This window comes from Saccopteryx leptura, chromosome 2 (assembly GCF_036850995.1).
Source record: "Saccopteryx leptura isolate mSacLep1 chromosome 2, mSacLep1_pri_phased_curated, whole genome shotgun sequence".
Lineage (NCBI taxonomy): Eukaryota > Metazoa > Chordata > Mammalia > Chiroptera > Emballonuridae > Saccopteryx > Saccopteryx leptura.
Window position 1 is genome coordinate 359,962,047 of NC_089504.1, and position 17,625 is coordinate 359,979,671.

Genomic DNA, 17,625 nt, shown 5'->3' on the forward strand with positions numbered 1-17,625 from the left:
GTTTACTGCTCACCATCCTGTCCCCACAGGTGTAAAAGAAGTATGTGTCTATTCAGTTTACTTTGTATCCAGTCTCAGGGATTTCCCAGCTTTGCTTTCTCCCCCCTCCCTAATCTATTTCCAGTGAATTTCCTGTAACCGCCCCTCCACCTTGTCCTTTGATTCTAATGTATAAAATAAGGTACAACATTGCCATTCTCTCAATTCATTGAGATTTTGCTTCCCAGCAATTGTCCTCAGTTTGGCTCAAATAAACTCATAAAAATTCTCTACCGGTTTAAATGTTTGTTACATCGCCACATTGTTACAGAAAGTTCTCTACAGGTTTAAATGTTATGTTGCTACATTGTTACACAAAGTTCTGTTGGGTCAGGCTGCCTTTAAGGGTTGCCGAATCCTGCTTCTGTTGTTGGAGGCCAATGTGGGCAAGTCCCCCTTAACACGATGGGAGTGATTTTCTGAGTGAGTTCCTAAGCAGGCCAATAACCGTGTGTGTGTGTGCGTGTGTGTGTGTGTGTGTGTGTGTGTGTGTGTGTGTGTGTGTGTGTGGGGGGGGGGCAGGTGTCAGATCTATTCTGGTTCCTGCTTTTCTACTCAGTTCTCACCTACAGAGTTGAGAGGTTTCCGAAAGTGTATCCTGAGAATGTCGCCTCCGGGCCATCCTTGCCAGGATGGTGACGTCTCCCCCCAGAAAGGACGGAGGAGGTGGCCGTCTGGGGCCCCCAGTGCTGAGAGGACAGAGGAACCAGCAGTGCCAGGAGAGCCTTTATTCCCAGCAGGGTGACCCGCTCGCCCGCCTGGTTAACTGTCCTCTGGGACACTGAGTTTGTCCTTCACCCCGCAGGCCACCACGGCGAAGAAGAACTCGGGGAAGAAGGTGCGGACGTACACGGCGGCTTTGGGGATGGGGTTGGCCATGAAAACCTCCTGCTTCTTCCGCCTCACCGTGCGCATCACCTCCTCGGCCACGTCCACCGGGTGCACCCCGTAGGTCAGCTTCCTGGAAAAGACTAGAGTCCCCAGGAGGGGGCGGGCGTTAGAGCCTCACAGGACCTGGCTGGTCAGACCCCTCACTCCCCCCGCGCACAGGGACATGCGTGCCAAGCCTGGAGCCCTGGGCTCGGGGCCAGCTCTGCTTCCCACTGTCCGTGAGGCCCTGGGAAAAACACTTTACCCCCCTGCACCTCGGCTTCCTCATCTGTAGAATGGGCGCAGCTCCCTGCCCTGTGCACTTCACAGGGTGGTTAGGGACCGTGGAGGGGTCAGAAAGAGCTGAGAGAATTCGAAGGTGTCAGATGAATTTAGGGGCTGTTGTTTATAATTGTGGCGAAGCTGTGTTTGTCACGAGTCTCCTGGAAACAATTGGCCTCATCGGGGTTCACTCGATTCCCTAATGTCGCTAGAACCTTGGGCAGAGTATAGCAGCTTCCTGTTCGGAGCATTCTAGAATAGTAACGATCACCACAGTGCATTTACAGAGCACTTACTATGTGCTGGGAACTGCTCCACACCCGCTATGAGCCAGAACCTTCGGCCCTCCCAGTGACTCCACCAGGTAGATGTCACCACCATCCCTCATTTTCTAAAAGGGAAACTGAGGCCCAGAGCTTCAGGGACGTGCTCGGGTTCGAACATTTGATACGAGGCAGCGGCAAGGTTCAAGCACAGGCCGCCTGGTGCCAGTTCCCAGCCTCTGCTCCGTGCTGCCGGCTGCAGAAAGGGGGTGCGGGTCTTCAAAGACCGAGTCCTGCTCTTCCGCCTGGACCAGAGGCCCGGGGACGGCCGTTCCATGGCCCAGGTCACAGCCTGTGAGCGACCCCGCTGGCCCCAATCTGCTGGTTGCAGGCTGAGAGTCTGTCCCCCTGGTGCCTGTGGGCTGCAGCGTTCGGGTCCCTTCCCTGCCGTGAGGGGGTACAGGGGGTGCCTGTGGGCTGCAGCGTTCGGGCCCCTTCCCTGCCGTGAGGGGGTGCAGGGGGTGCCTGTGGGCTGCAGCGTTCGGGCCCCTTCCCTGCCGTGAGGGGGTGCAGGGGGTGCCTGTGGGCTGAGTGTTCAGGCCCCTTCCCTGCCGTGAGGGGGTGCAGGGGGTGCCTGTGGGCTGAGTGTTCAGGCCCCTTCCCTGCCGTGAGGGGGTGCAGGGGGTGCCTGTGGGCTGAGTGTTCAGGCCCCTTCCCTGCCGTGAGGGGGTACAGGGGGTGCCTGTGGGCTGCAGCGTTCGGGTCCCTTCCCTGCCGTGAGGGGGTGCAGGGGGTGCCTGTGGGCTGCAGCGTTCGGGCCCCTTCCCTGCCGTGAGGGGGTGCAGGGGGTGCCTGTGGGCTGAGTGTTCAGGCCCCTTCCCTGCCGTGAGGGGGTGCAGGGGGTGCCTGTGGGCTGAGTGTTCAGGCCCCTTCCCTGCCGTGAGGGGGCGCAGGGGGTGCCTGTGGGCTGCAGTGTTCGGGTCCCTTCTCTGCCGTGAGGGGGTGCAGGGGGTGCCTGTGGGCTGAGTGTTCGGGCCCCTTCCCTGCCGTGCGGGGGTGCAGGGGGAGCCTGTGGGCTGAGTGTTCGGGCCCCTTCCCTGCCGTGCGGGGGCGCAGGGGGTGCCTGTGGGCTGAGTGTTCGGGCCCCTTCCCTGCCGTGCGGGGGTGCAGGGGGTGCCTGTGGGCTGAGTGTTCGGGCCCCTTCCCTGCCGTGAGGGGGTGCAGGGGGTGCCTGTGGGCTGCAGTGTTCAGGCCCCTTCCCTGCCGTGAGGGGGTGCAGGGGCACCCTTGCCCAGCGCCACGCTTCAGGAACGCTCCACCCCCACGCCCGGCTCAGGGGCGTCTGGCTGTCCCTCCCGGCGGCCCCACGCCCGGCTCAGGGGCGTCTGGCTGTCCCTCCCGGCGGCCCTCTGGGAGCCCTCCTCACCCCCACCCCCTGGCTTCCCTCTAAAAGCTCACATTTCCAAATGGAGGCATCCCAGTTCCCTTGGCCCGGGTGAGCGTGGTGCGACCGGACGAACGTGGGGCTGACGGTGCTGACCACGACGTCGTACTCCTCCACCTCGGCCCGGAGGCAGTCGAAGAAGCCCAGCGCGGCGTGCTTGGAGGCGGCATCTGGAAGAGAGACCGGCCAGGGTGGGCGCGGGGGGCCCGCCCCGTCTCCCGGGAGGCACATCCCTACAAGCCCAGCAGAAGAGTCTTCGGAAACCACCTGGCCCTGCCCTACACTCCGTGGAGAGGAAAGGAGACCCTTGGGAAGGGCAGACAGGGGCAGAGATGGGCGTGACCCCAGTGTACTACCTGTCCCACTCTGTGGCCCTGGGCAAACGGCTTTACTGTCCTGGGCTCAGTTTTCCTATCTTTAAAATGGGGCTAATAGCATCCCTGGCCAGTTGGCTCAGTGGTAGAGCATCAGCCCGGCATGTGGAAGTCCCAGGTTCGATTCCAGGCCAGGGCACACAGGAGAAGCGCCCATCTGCTTCTCCACCCTTCCCCTTCTCCTTTCACTCTATCTCTCTCTTCCCCTCCTGCAGCCAAGGCTCCATTGAAACAAAAGTTGGCCCAGGCTCTGATCATGGCTCCATAGCCTCCACCTCAGGCACTAGAATGGCTCCTGCCACTACGGAGCAATGCCCCAAATGGGCTGAGCATCGTCCCCTGCTGGGTATGCCCGGTGGATCCTGATTGGGCGCATGTGGGAGTCTGTCTGTCTGCCTTCCCCCGCTTCTCACTTTGGAAAAAAATACACACAAAAGGGGCTAATAGCACCCTTGCCAAGAAGCTGTGAAGGTCAAATGCGAGCATGTATACGAAATGCCCGGCCTGAGCCAAGTTCCCATTACCTCCCAGGAAGGCTGTAAAACAGGGCAGCGGCTTTGGAGAACAGTCTGGCAGTTTCTTCAACATTAAATCATACAGCTACCATGTGAGCAATGAAAATATGCGTCCACATGAAACCTTGTACATGAATATTCATAGCAGCATTATTCAGAATGGCCCAAAAGCCAAAACATCCCCCAAAGCCATCCACTGATGAATGGAAACATAAAATGTGGTCTATTCATATGAAGTAATACCATTCAGCCATAAAAAGGAACAGAGCTCTGACACACGCTGCCACTTGGATGAACCTTAAAACATCATGCTGGCCCTGGCCAGTTGTCTCAGTGGATAGAGTGTCAGCCTGGCATGCAGATGTCCCAGGTTCAATTCCCGGTAATGGCACACAAGAGAAGAGACCATCTGCTTCTCTTCCCCTCCCTCTCCCCCTTCTCTCTGTCTTCCCCTTCTGAAACCAGTGGCTCGATTGGTTGGAGCATCAGCCCCGGGCACTGAGAATAACTGAGTTGGTCTGAGTGCGTCAGCCTTTGGTGCTATAAATAGTTTAGTTGATTCAAGCATTGGCCCCAGATGGGGGTTGCCAGGTGGATCCTAGTCAGGGCACATATAGGAGTCTGTCTCACTATCTCCCCTCCTCTGACTTAAAAGAAAACAACAAAAAACAAAAACAAATGCATCATGTTTAGTGAAAGAAGACAGTCACAAAGGACCTCAGATTGTAGGACTCCAGTTATATGAAAGGTAAAATCTGTAGAGGCCACTGAGCAGGGTCTGTACCCATGTCGGGGTGTGAGCTTCATCTGGCACTGGTCATATTCAGCCAGGGCCTGTCTTGACCACCTGTGAGATGTGAGCTTCTAGGTGGGAGTAGGGTGGGGCGGGGCTGGGAGGGGACCTTATCTTTCATGTTCCCATGTCTCCCATCGTCACCTGCAGGCCCTAGGTGCTCAAAAATAGGCACTGAAGGGAAGAACGAAGAAAACCAACCAGGCATTTCATTTCTACTCCCCCCGTATGACCATATGCCCAGACGCAACACAACATCTCTTGTCTTACGAGACAGAGCGCACAGGACAAAACATTGTTTGTCTTGGCAACTTACAAGCCGTACGAAATGGGATTCCCAGCTTCCCCTGGATGGTGTTCACCAGCACGATTTGGCCCGTCCTCCGGGAGATCATGTTGGGCAGCAGGACTGAGGAGCAGAGGACAAGGAGTCAAGGTCACCACCCTGAGACCGAGCCGGGCGGCGGCAGACCTCTCCCCCAGGCCCCGTCCTCGCTCAGGGCTCCTCCCTGCGAACAGGGTGACTATGGAACGGTCCCCGCCCTCAACAGCCCGGTGTTCCTGAGAGTGGGCTGGGATCCACTGGTGAACTGCCGGGTGATTTCACACAACCCACCCACGCGTGTGAAGTGACACGGTTTCAGTAGTGAGAGGGGTCACCCCTTTTCAACTCTGTCACCTCCCGTAGGAAGTCTCACGGGGGTTCTAATGTGTCTCCAAACACTCTTTTGCACCTGCTCATATTTTAACAAAGAGAGGAAAGACCTCCACCCCCGTGTCTCGGGACAATGGGCTACTTTGTCTTGATTTCAGGCTTTTATTTATTGAGAGAGAAAAGGGTGTTCAATTTATGGTGGTATTATAAAGCTTTGCTCCTACAACAAATTAACTTAAAAATGAGAAAGCTATGAAGTCAGTCATTGTGCTGGTGGAAGGGGAAGGCAGCAGAAATGAAAAGACGCCACTTTCTGAAGGGTCCGTTCAGTTCGGCGCCCGTGTGCCTGCGACGGGCGAACAGGGACCCAGAACTAGTGGGTACGTTCAGGTCTCTCAGCAAGTGGGAGGCCAGCCGGGGGAAACCAGGCCTGGCCCTGTCCACTCCCTGTTGTGCCTTCCTCACGCTGATGTCAGTGAGCCCTGACCTCTCCGAGTTCAGTTTGAATGACACAGCTTGATGTGTCCCCAGCACTGGGGCTGAAGGAAACTTCTATCTCGGGGGCACCATTCTGGAAGTTCTGGGAGACCATGTCTCTGGCGGAAGTGTCTTTATTCCTCATCTGTTAGGGGACCCGTTGTCACGGAGACCCAGGCTGCAGAGAAGGAAGCTCTCAGCTTCTCCCAGAGAACCCTACCCTCTAAATGTAGAACGTCTCCATGCTTATATTCTCAGTTTGGATTCTGCTTTGATCCAATTTTCCTGGGGGAGGAGCTTCACCTCTTCGTTCTATTCTATGTCATCTCCTGCCCGAGCCCCTGGGCTTCAGATCTGCGCTCGAGCTTGGCAGTGAGAAATCTCCAAACAGGGACCACCATTTTATCCTGAGAAGAGATTCCTGGCTCGCCCTGATCCTTGCAAAGGGACGGACAGTATTCTGGGTCCCTTGAACTTTGGGGATAAACTTGTTTTCTTTTTCATTACTGAAGACGTAAGCTCTACTTTAAAAAAAATACAACTTTCATGTTTAGAAGCAAATCAACTGCAAGGCTGACATATCAAAATATACGCAAAGCATGAAGACTGGTCCAGAGACACGGAACGGGATTGGAAGGGAGCCGGGGATGTTGGGGAGGTGGGTAACGGGAGAGCTTGGGGGGCGGGTCTCCCTGAGGGGAAGGTTGGAATACACCTGTAAGGTGCTTCTTCCCAAACCCCTCTTCTGTCATCAACATCCACAGTCGGAATGTGGAAAACCTTCACCAAATAAGCAGGGGTTTTCCTGGGTGGGGCTGGAGACCCCATCTAGGATTGGATGACCATCTATCTGTCTACATCAGGGAGCCCTCTCAACCAGCGAATGGCCCAGAGACCCGGAGGAAGGCCAGACTCATGAGACCTTTGGTCAACGTGATGGGCCCAAAGTAGTTGGCGTCCATGATCTTCTTGTCCAGCTCCAGCGAAATCTTATCGGCAGGACCTTTCAGCTTCATGCTGGCGTTGTTGATGAGGATGTCCACGCAGCCGTAGCAGTCCAGGACCTCTTTGGCCACGTCCTGCACACAGCTGATGTCCGAGAGGTCTAAGAGGGCCAGCTTTGGGGTGAATGTCTGCTGAGGCAATGAGACAGTTAAGGCACCTGCGGGAACACCTACCTCCCTCTTGAGAGCTCGGGGCCCTGCCTGCTAAGAAATTCAGAAATTCAGAGCACGTGAAATGACAACAGAAAATGCTGAGGAAAGAACAGGAAGGACCACACGACCAAGGAAAGTGATAAAAATGCTTTCGCCCTGGCCGGTTGGCTCAGCGGTAGAGCGTCGGCCTGGCGTGCGGGGGACCCGGGTTCGATTCCCGGCCAGGGCACACAGGAGAAGCGCCCATCTGCTTCTCCATCCCCCCCCCCTTCCTCTCTGTCTCTCTCTTCCCCTCCCGCAGCCAAGGCTCCATTGGAGCAAAGATGGCCCGGGCGCTGGGGATGGCTCCTTGGCCTCTGCCCCAGGTGCTAGAGTGGCTCTGGTCGCGGCAGAGTGACCCCCCCGGAGGGGCAGAGCATCGCCCCCTGGTGGGCAGAGCATCGCCCCCTGGTGGGCGTGCCGGGTGGATCCTGGTCGGGCACATGCGGGAGTCTGACTGTCTCTCCCCGTTTCCAGCTTCAAAAGGAAAAAAAAAAAAAAAAAAAAGAATGCTTTCTTGGGGTCCAGAGCAGCAGCAGCAACAAAAATCCCAACATGCAAATATGCAGCCATAGTCTGAACTTTTGGCCGCGGAGTCACAACTAATAAATCCAGGTGAAGATCGTCCTTCCCAGAGAAGGCTGCGTACGGATTCCAGGGGTGACATCATTGCCTAAAACCTTTCTGAGCTTTTGATAATTGCTATCCAAACTGGCTTACAAGCCACGTCTAGCTTTAAAAAGAATTTTTTTTTTTGTTTTGATTTTTCAGTGACATTTGACATTCAATATTATATCGGTTTTAGGTGTATAGCATTAGTAGTTAGACATTTATATAACTTACAAAGTGACTCCACCCCCCCCCCCGTCCCGCCCCCACCTCCCGCCGTAAATCTAGAACCCACCCACCTGACACCATACATAGTTACTCTGGTTTTATTGACTCGGTTCCCTGGGTTGTGCTTTGCAGCCCTATGACGATTTTGTCACTGCCCACTGGTGCTCCTGAAGGCACATCTAGCCAGTAGTCACAGTTTGCTTTTGATCAAAATCACACACTCAAATCAAGATGGGAGGCCCATCCGCGTGCCAGGCACGGCAGTCAGCCCCAGAGGTGGGCTGCTGTTGAGACTCATTGTTTAGATGGGGGCACGGATGGGAACCACCATGACACCACGCGGTAAATGCAACCTCGCTGTTCTCCAAACATCAGTCCCGAGACACCCCTTGGAGAAAGGGTGTCCTGGTCAAATTTCTTTGGGAAATACAGACTATTAAATTCTTGTTTTTTTTGGAGATACACAATGCACATTAGCATATCAAAGGCTCTGGAATGCCCTGTGGTAAAGTAACCAGTGAGACAAGCTTGGCTTAACTCGGCATTTCCCCCACAATTGACCTCAGAACCTGTTGTTGTTGTTGTTGTTGTTTTTTAACTCAATATTGAATCCTCTCCCAAGAAACACACCTTGAAGAGTGATGTGTTGTCCTGTTTGCTCCATCTTTTTAAATACCACACTTAGATCTGCATTATCTCTGGCTAGTACCAAAAAACAAATTCAACATCCAGGGAAAAGATCTGAAAAACGCTGAAGAGAGCTCCGAAGGCCACGTCCTGGCCAGCCCTCCAGAAAGGCTGGGGCACCGCGGGTGGCCGAAATGCACCACCTCCCAGGTGACTCCTTAGAAGACAACTCCATTCCACCGATTTCTTTGAAGAACATATCCTCACAGGCATTAAACCAGTGACATACCCTCCTGGACCCTGTCCGGGTCCGACCTAAATAGCATGGGCTGGGCTGGGGCAGGGCAGTGGCTGGAGAACACATTTCTTGGCATGGTGAGTGGCCAGCATGACTGGACCCCTTTTGACTGGCAGACACGCCTGGATCAAGATTCATGAGACCATTGTCCTAATCACCAAATTTGACCCATGTGACCAAAGAGCTACTCTTCAACAATCAAGGAAGGCTAAGGGTTCTCAGGAGTTCCCCCAGCTGACTGCCGGCAGCCCTTACCTTGCTGGGGTCCGCCGCGCTGGTCAGGGAGTCGTACAGACTCTCCAGCCTCTCCCAGTTCTTCCCGCACAGCACCAGCCTCGCGCCGCCCGTGTGGAAGACCCGAGCGCACTCTGTGGGGAAGAAGGAAGGAGGGCAGGGCGCACTGTGTGGGTGGAGCCACTGATGGCTGAGCCCCTCTGTCTTACAAATTCAAGCATTCAGAGAATCTAATAGTCTTAGGACTGTGAGGCCTCTCAGAGGTCATTTCATTCCATCTCCTCTCTGGGCTGGGGTTTTTTCTCATCTCTAACCTTGCCTCCTGGGAAAGGGAGCTCAGAGCGAAGGGAAACAGCTCTTCCCTCATTGGCTAGTTCAGGTTATTAGGACATTCTTCTTTAAACTGGACACAAAGAGGACCCTTTCCACCTGGGCCTCCAGAGGCATAGACCTACAGGTGGCTCAATCTAAAGATATTGGGAACAGCCACTCACTGTCTTTTTCAGACCAAGGGACACTTGTTTTCTTTACATTGTCTCTGTATGTAAATAGTTCAGCTAGGGCTATTTTCATTAAAAAAGGAAACCTGCCTTCTGTCGGGTTCATTGTACTCTGGACTAATTCCCAGCTGAGCCAACAATACAGGAACTTTCTCTACGGGACAGTGGCTGGTAGACACGCTGCGTTCTTGCATAGCAATAGCACTGACATTCAAGAACCAGACAAGCTAACAGATTTTGAGAGTTTGCTTGTTCTAGGGACTAGTCAAAGAGAGGCGCATAGGTTATTAGCACATTTGATTCTCACAGTAACCCTATGAGGTAGCATCTGAGGTTAAGTTCCCTAGAAGTGGGCTCAGAGACAAGGCTTCAGGTGGCCAGGATTTCCTGAGGGAGTGATCTTTGGGGAAAACCCACGGGGAGTGAGGCCACAGGGCCGCGACCAGGCCAGGATGTGGCTGGGCCCGAGGAAGGCTCTGGAGTGTGAGCCCCACTGCGGAGCTGTTCTTCCTGAGGCGAGAGCAGCAGCTACTACACACTCGTGCCGGCGGATCCCTGACTGCGCTGCCTCCCTCTGCATGTGGACGCCAAGGGTGTTCAACTCCCGGGCAAGTCAGTGTGCACTGGCAGATGGCAGGTCTCCGAGCCTCAGCAGCCACGGAGCCGGGGGAACGGATGGACCGGCCAGGTACAGAGGTCTGGGGAGGGCGCCCCACCCCACTCCACCCCACCCCACCCCACCCCACCCCACCCCACCCCACCCCACCCCACCCCACCCCACCCCACCCCACCCCACCCCACCCCACCCCACCCCACCCCACCCCACTCCACCCCACCCCACCCCACCCCACCCCACCCCACCCCACCCCACTCCACTCCACCCCACCCCACCCCACTCCACCCCACCCCACCCCACCCCACTCCACCCCACCCCACCCCACCCCACCCCACCCCACCCCACCCCACTCCACCCCACCCCACCCCACTCCACCCCACCCCACCCCACTCCACCCCACCCCACCCCACCCCACCCCACCCCAACCCACCCCACCCCCCGACTGTTTCTGTCCCATTCTACCCTGGGCAGCCAGCCGCGGCAGGCCTGCACTGACCCCGGACGCTGAAGGAGGGATGGACTGGCCAGGTACAGAGGTCTGGGGAGGGCGCCCCACCCCCGACTGTTTCTGTCCCATTCTACCCTGGGCAGCCAGCCGCGGCAGGCCTGCACTGACCCCGGACGCTGAAGGGGGGCTGGGCCGTGCTGGGAGGCTGGGTTTCCCCAGGGCAAGGGCTCAAAGTGACCCCACGGTTGTGTGACAGTCTCCTGCGAGCCTGCAGCCGGTGCGGGCGGAGAGAAGGGAGCTGGACCGTTGTCTGGGACAGCCGCGGGGACGGGGGACGGCGTATCGGAGGGAGAGCCGGTAAGGCGTCAGGCCCTGTGGCCTCCGCCGGGCCAGGCAGGAGCAGGAGGGAAGGCAGGAGGCTTAGTTATCACAGAAGAGAAGCAGAGGCCTGTGAAGTCTGGAAGCAGGTGTGGTAGGGGTGACCGAGGGAGCCGGGAGGGTGATGCCACCCTGAGCTCTGCTGACCCAGGAGAAACCCGAATCAGCACATCAGCCTGGTGCCTCCCCGCCAACCTGGAGCGGCAGGACGGCTCCCGCACAGAGGGGTGGCGAGAAGGGCCGTTCTGCCGTCAGGGAGGTGGTGACCAGAGAGCACACCCTCAGCGTCCACAGGGCATCCGTGGGGCGGCATTTAAGAGGCATGACTCGCTCACAGAGATCTGGAAATGTGCCACGAAGGAGACGGGAACTCCAGCTGTGACCACTGGCGCCAGCCCAGGGCTGAGAAAGAAGGATGCTGGAGGGGGTGGTGTTGTCTCCCACCCACCCTCTCCCTCCCTCTCATGAAGATGGCCACATATTTACAAGCTGGGCACAAGCTGAGAAGCCTGCGGCCAAGAGCCAGAGCCAACCTGTGGCCTTGACCTCCTTAAGAGAGGCAGCCAGGAGTGTCCCTTACCCTCACCCCATCTCCCCTCCTGCTGCTCGTACCTTGCCTTTTCCAGGTGGGTTTGAGAGAGGGAGCCCCATGGCGCAAATCGCTGCTTTGGTCCAGCAAGTCCCAAAGGCACGCTCCCGAACACGTGGTGAGTCGCTTTTGCTGATGCCAGGCATCAGGCATACCCAGGTGTTCTTGTTTTTATTCTTCACCAGCTTAGCTCAGTATAGCCTTTATCTTGTGTCAAGCAAGCGGGCACCAGGCTTTTCTATTTCTCATGCAACAAACATAGATTGAACCCCTTACACCCGAGAGGTCAATGGACTATAAGATGCTTCCGGCTGTCAGAGATATCCAAATTCAAACAGATGGCCTGTGAATACTGTAAAACGCTGCCGATTGCAAGACAATCAGCTCGACCTCAGAAACATTTTAGGATGAATACCTGCGTCTTAGAGGTGATAAAACACAGGGCTGTGCTCTCTGGTGTGAGGAGTTTTGAGAGTTACTCTTGCCGCAGAGACAGTGGATACCAGGTGACTCGGTTCTGGACTTGGCGGAACGGTGCTGGTTTGGGGTGAGGGTTCGATGTCTTGCTCTTTGGCCGTTTGATGCCCCGAGTGAACAGCTTGGCCCTGGGCTCCTTGCTGCTGCCCACAGGTTTGGTCAGGTCCCAGGGGGCCGGGGGTATGCTGTGGGCTGTGCCTAGCCAGTGCCCTCTGCCAGTGCCCTCTGCTCAGTGCCCCTCACTTTTTTCTTGCCTTGGACCTGAGACATGGAGCCATTTGAACCGAGGACGGCTGTGGTCAGCAGCACATTCTGGCTGAGGTTTTTTTTTTTTTTTTTTTTTTTTTTTTTTTTTTTTTTCATTTTTCTGAAGCTGGAAACAGGGAGAGACAGTCAGACAGACTCCCGCATGCGCCCGACCGGGATCCACCCGGCACGCCCACCATGGGGCGGCGCTCTGCCCACCAGGGGGCGATGCTCTGCCCATCCTGGGCGTCGCCATATTGCGACCAGAGCCACTCTAGCGCCTGGGGCAGAGGCCGAGGAGCCATCCCCAGCGCCCGGGCCATCCTTGCTCCAATGGAGCCTTGGCTGCGGGAGGGGAAGAGAGAGACAGAGAGGAAAGCGCGGCGGAGGGGTGGAGAAGCAAATGGGCGCTTCTCCTGTGTGCCCTGGCCGGGAATCGACTGGCTGAGGTTTTATTTAAGGTCACGTACACACCCAGCTTCTCAAGTTACTTCTAAATATGCGAAATTAATTTTTTTCTGTTTTGCATTTCTTTCCAAAGTGGGTCTGTAACATACAGTTAAAAAACAAAACAAAACAACAATAAAAAACACCGACGGGCCTGACCAGGCGGTGGCGCAGTGGATAGAGCGTCGGACTGGGATGTGGAGGACCCAGGTTCGAGACCCCGAGGTCGCCAGCTTGAGCGCGGGCTCATCTGGTTTGAGCAAAGCTCACTTGGACCCAAGGTCGCTGGCTTGAGCAAGGGGTTACTCGGTCTGCTGTAGCCCCACAGTCAAGGCACATATGAGAAAGCAATCAATGAACAACGAAAGTGCCACAACGAAAAACTGATGATTGATGCTTCTCATCTCTCTGCGTTCCTGTCTGTCTATCCCTATCTATCCCTCTCTCTGACTCTCGCTCTGTCTCTGTAAAAATAAATAAATAAATAAAAATTATAAAACAAACAAACACCGACTGTAGTCAGGACAGAGACTAGACCAGTGGTTCTCAAACTCTTTGAAGTCAGGGCGCATTTAAAATCCTACAGATAATTGTAGGTGCACTATATACAAATTTCTGAGAAATATGTTATATTAATTAAGTCAAATATTAAAGAAAAAAATATAAAGTCCAAGCATGCTTTTTATGGTAATTAAATAAAATAAATAGGACAAAATTAAATTTATTCTGACATTAAAAAACACTTTTATGTTACATTTTTTGAGTTACGCTTTTTAGAATTAGTAAAAAAGAGATATTAAAAAATATAAAAACAGGCCCTGGCTGGTTGGCTCAGTGGTAGAGCGTCGGCCTGGTGTGCAGGAGTCCTGGATTCGATTCCCAAACAGGGCACACAGGAGAAGCGCCCATCTGCTTCTCCACCCCTCCCCCTCTCCTTCCTCTCTGTCTCTCTCTTCCCCTCCCGCAGCCGAGGCTCCATTGGAGCAAAGATGGCCCGGGCGCTGAGGATGGCTCTGTGGCCTCTGCCTCAGGCGCTAGAATGGCTCTGGATGCAACAGAGCAACGCCCCAGATGGGCAGAGCATCGCCCCCTGGTGGGCATGCTGGGTGGATCCTGGTCGGGCGCATGCCGGAGTCTGTCTTGATTGCCTCCCTGTTTCCAACTTCAGAAAAATACAAAAAAATAAAATAAAATAAACAACAAAAAAGTTATCTTTTTATATATATAGAGACATTGTTAGTAAGATTTAGAAAATTCCGCAGGTCCCTGCACGAATGTGTTAACTTTTTTCATTCTTGTGTTTATGAGAAATATGAGCCTGATGCGTCCTAGCGATTTCTTCAATGTTTGGGCATATATTTGAAAGGCAAACTCTCATTTTCTCATCAATACAATGAAGAAGAATTCCTCTCTTTTTACTCTTAATTGTGTTGAGTGTAGAAAATCCCCACCATACATATCATCTTAGCTTGACACCAAACACAGGATAGAAGAAACTTGCCTCCAGTCTTTCCGGGGAACATGGGGGGCAGTGTAAACAATCCAGCACCACAGCTTAACAGCCTTTTGCAACCTAATCAGGCAAGTGAGGTGGGGGGTTGGGCAGACTGTCAGTTTACAGCCAGTTCCCCACACTTCTGTCCCCAAAAATCTAAACTCCAAAAACCCTGGTCCCGAACAGGCACATATTTCTCTGGAATACCATAGGGCACACCTGGAAATCTAGGGCGCCCTGGCGCACACTTTGAGAACCACTAGACTATACCATAGACCCCTGAAAATGCCATTTTTCCCTGAGCTGTATTCATCTGGGCACCTGATTTGTCCTGTGTGTGACTATGACTTCATGGGACTTAAGAAAACAGTGAGACTACGAGAACAAAGACACATCTCTCAACAACAGAGCAGCGTTCTCTCTAGTGGGACAGAGAATCAGAAAGGATTTAGGAGAACTCAACAGCCTTCTCAACCAACAGGATCTACTCCACATCTGTTGAACACTCTGCCCACAAACAGCAGAACGCACACTCATTCCCAGCGCCCACGGACAGTGCATCAAGGGAGCTCCTATCCTGGAACAGAAATCACACTCACTGAATGTAAAAAAACCCCCAAACCATACAGAGTTTGTTCTCTGATCATGTTGGAATCTAGTTAGAAATCAATAAGACAAACATATCACGACAGGCTTATCCAAAGGAGTGCCTTCTCTCGTCTGATGGCCACTTTTAGAGGCTATTTATTAAATATACATTTTTCAAGTGCTTATTCTATGCCAGGCTTTGAGCTAGGTGCTGAGGAGACTCCAGGGTGGACAGAACACAGTGTCCAGCATAGGGGAGCGTGTGTCACGCAGACCAGCTGAGAGGCACGCAGAGACAGGGCAGCGTGAGACCCGTGCCCGTGGGGCCGTGATTCTGTGAGGGGACACGGGAACCCGGAGGCCAGTTCCTCCGGGAACACTGAGGGGGTCAGGGAAGGAAGACACCACGACGACGACGGGGCCTCGTGAAGGCAGCTGGCCTGATGCTGGGTGGGTTTGTTCCACTTGGAGAACAAGGGCTCCCCAACGACTTTGACTCTGAGTGCCTGTGAGTGGATGTCTCTGCCCCAGTTTCCCAGGACAACCACGACTTCCTGTAGTCATGTGTCCAGTCTGGCTGACACGTGGATGTTCCTTAGTTTGTTCCTGTAGAACAAGGGTCCCCAAACTACGGCCGGCATGCGGCCCCTGAGGCCATTTATCCGGCCCCTGCCACACTTCCAGGAGGGGCACCTCTTTCATTGGTCAGTGAGAGGAGCACAGGATACATCCGCATCCTGTGACCCTGGAGTACTGTATGTGGCGGCGCTGCAAAGCGCTACGTCACTCGCGTACAGTACTACTTCCGGTGACGTGGGATGCACGCATCATGGCTCCGGAAGTGTGTCATATCACTTGTTACAGCCAGCATTGACAAATATGGAACCGGGCATTGACCATCTCATTAGCCAAAAGCAGGCCCATAGTTCCCATTGAAATACTGGTTAGTTTGTTGATTTAAATTTACTTATTCTTTATTTTAAATATTGTATTTGTTCCCATTGTGGTTTTTTACTTTAAAATAAGATATGTGCAGTGTGCATAGGGATTTGTTCATAGTTTTTTTTTATAGTCCGGCCCTCCAACGGTCTGAGGGACAGTGAACTGGCACCCTGTGTAAAACGTTTGGGGACCCCTGCTGTAGAAGATGGTGTTTGTGTTGCCCCTCCCTTTTGAGTACTGAATGTAACGATACAGGATTGTCCTCTCGGGGAATTGCTTCTGGGACCTGGATAGGGGCTACGCAGAGAACTTAGTTTATCTGCCATATGCTTTAAACAAAAACGACACGGTGAACCCAAGTTGATCACCCACTGGCATGGAGCCCAGCATCACGGCATGAGGCTTAGCTCCCACTGGGCAGGAGCATGTGGCTCTGAGTGGGGACTTCCCAGAGAGGAGGTCACAAGGGTTCTCATGACGAGGGCCCCATGGGGGTAAGTCTTGGGAGGGGCCGTGCTCATCTCAATACCCAGGATATAGTAGAAGAAATGGACACTTGTTAAGGGACCTAATGCATGTTGGACGGGGTCTGTTCTATGTTCGATTAAAAATAACAGAACAACCACAAAAATTATACTCTAACTCTGTAACCTATGGGGCTGCACTACTGTGGTTAGGAATGCTAGAGTCAGAATCTTACCAACCAAAGGACATCCTGTCACAGACGTCACCAGTGCAAGGGCCCTCCAAGACCATCTAATTCAGGGGCCGCAAACATAAATGCCTTTTAGGCCGGGAGGTAATATGACTGCGAGAATCAGGCTGAGGGTGAGACAATAAGGAGCAGTGGGGTCTGCGGCATGCCGGAGGATGCTCCCATTATTCACGCTTGAGTGGCACCCCCTACAGCTCCAGCCACTGTCCTCAGATCTTCCCACCTATGAATTCCCTTACTCCTCACCGCAACATTATGAGGTGGAGATGGCTGGAACCCTCACTTCACGGGTGACGGGTCCAAGGCAGAGAAGTGGAGTCACCGCTGGGACACGGTAGCATCAGGAATTGAACTCAGCTCCCAGGTCTGGGCTTATCACCAGCACACCGACCCAGCTCAGGGTTTCAAATTTTAAAATTTCTGAAGACTCTATGAAGGCCAAGCAGATGGCCCCTGTAGACCCCTGCAGACCCCAGCAGACCCCTTAGGTGGTGCGTGTGCGCCTCCAGAGGTTTCAGTGCCCTCCTGTCTCAGGCGAGGGAGCTGCAGCCTCCCGAAGAGGAGATTTACCGTGTGGGACCTGCTGGTTAATGGCAGACACGAGGGGAGAACCCAGCCTCGACCCCCACCCGCCTGGCAGGCGAGCCCGTGCCCCACCCTGCCACTGCACAGCCCTCAGGGCAGGAGCGGGTCCGAGCGGGGCTGAAACTAGCTTACCCTTGCCCAGTCCGGAGATGGCATCGGTGATCACCACCACCTTGTTCTGCACGGCTGACTTGGACCACAGCCTGGACACCTCTTGATAGATGAAGAGAAGGCCGCTGACCCCCAAGAGCAGCAAAGGCAGGATGAGCACGGCGGTGACCCCCATCTCGTTCTGGGGGAAACGGGGACAGAATTAGCTTTGCACACAGACTCTGGTCAGGGCCCTGGGACGGGGCGGGGGTGGGGGTGGGGCGGCAAGGCTATGGGCACAGCCACTCGTGCCCCAGGCCCCGAGTGTCCTCTCCAGGGAGCCGGGCTCTGTGCGAGTCCCAGCCGCTTCCGAGCTGCACACCCTGCTAATCCCCAAATGTCCGACGAATAGGAAATTACTCACAGTGTCTCCGAAAGCAAGCTGTATCCAGGGGCCTGCCTTCCTGAAGGTTAATTATAAATTTAATTAAAATGGGTCTGCATTTTTGGAAGGAAATCCATGTGTTAAGGCCACTTGCTTGAGCCCCAATGGCTATTTATAGCTCTCGGTGCTCTGAAGGGCCTTTCAGGGTAAATATAGTGTC

The 17,625-nt window shown here is 54.4% G+C and overlaps 1 protein-coding gene across 1 annotated transcript; it reads right to left on the reverse strand.

The window, feature by feature from the left end:
- Nucleotides 1-752: 752 nt before the first annotated feature.
- DHRS7C (dehydrogenase/reductase 7C) lies at nt 753-17,625 on the reverse strand. The gene is made up of 7 exons (XM_066364870.1): nt 17,445-17,625; nt 17,063-17,222; nt 8,926-9,038; nt 6,635-6,845; nt 4,897-4,989; nt 2,913-3,068; nt 753-1,010 (listed from the first exon to the last, which is right to left on the reverse strand). The coding sequence occupies exons 2-7, from the start codon at nt 17,214-17,216 to the stop codon at nt 802-804; spliced, it is 936 nt and encodes a 311-aa protein (XP_066220967.1). The 5' UTR covers nt 17,217-17,222; nt 17,445-17,625; the 3' UTR covers nt 753-801.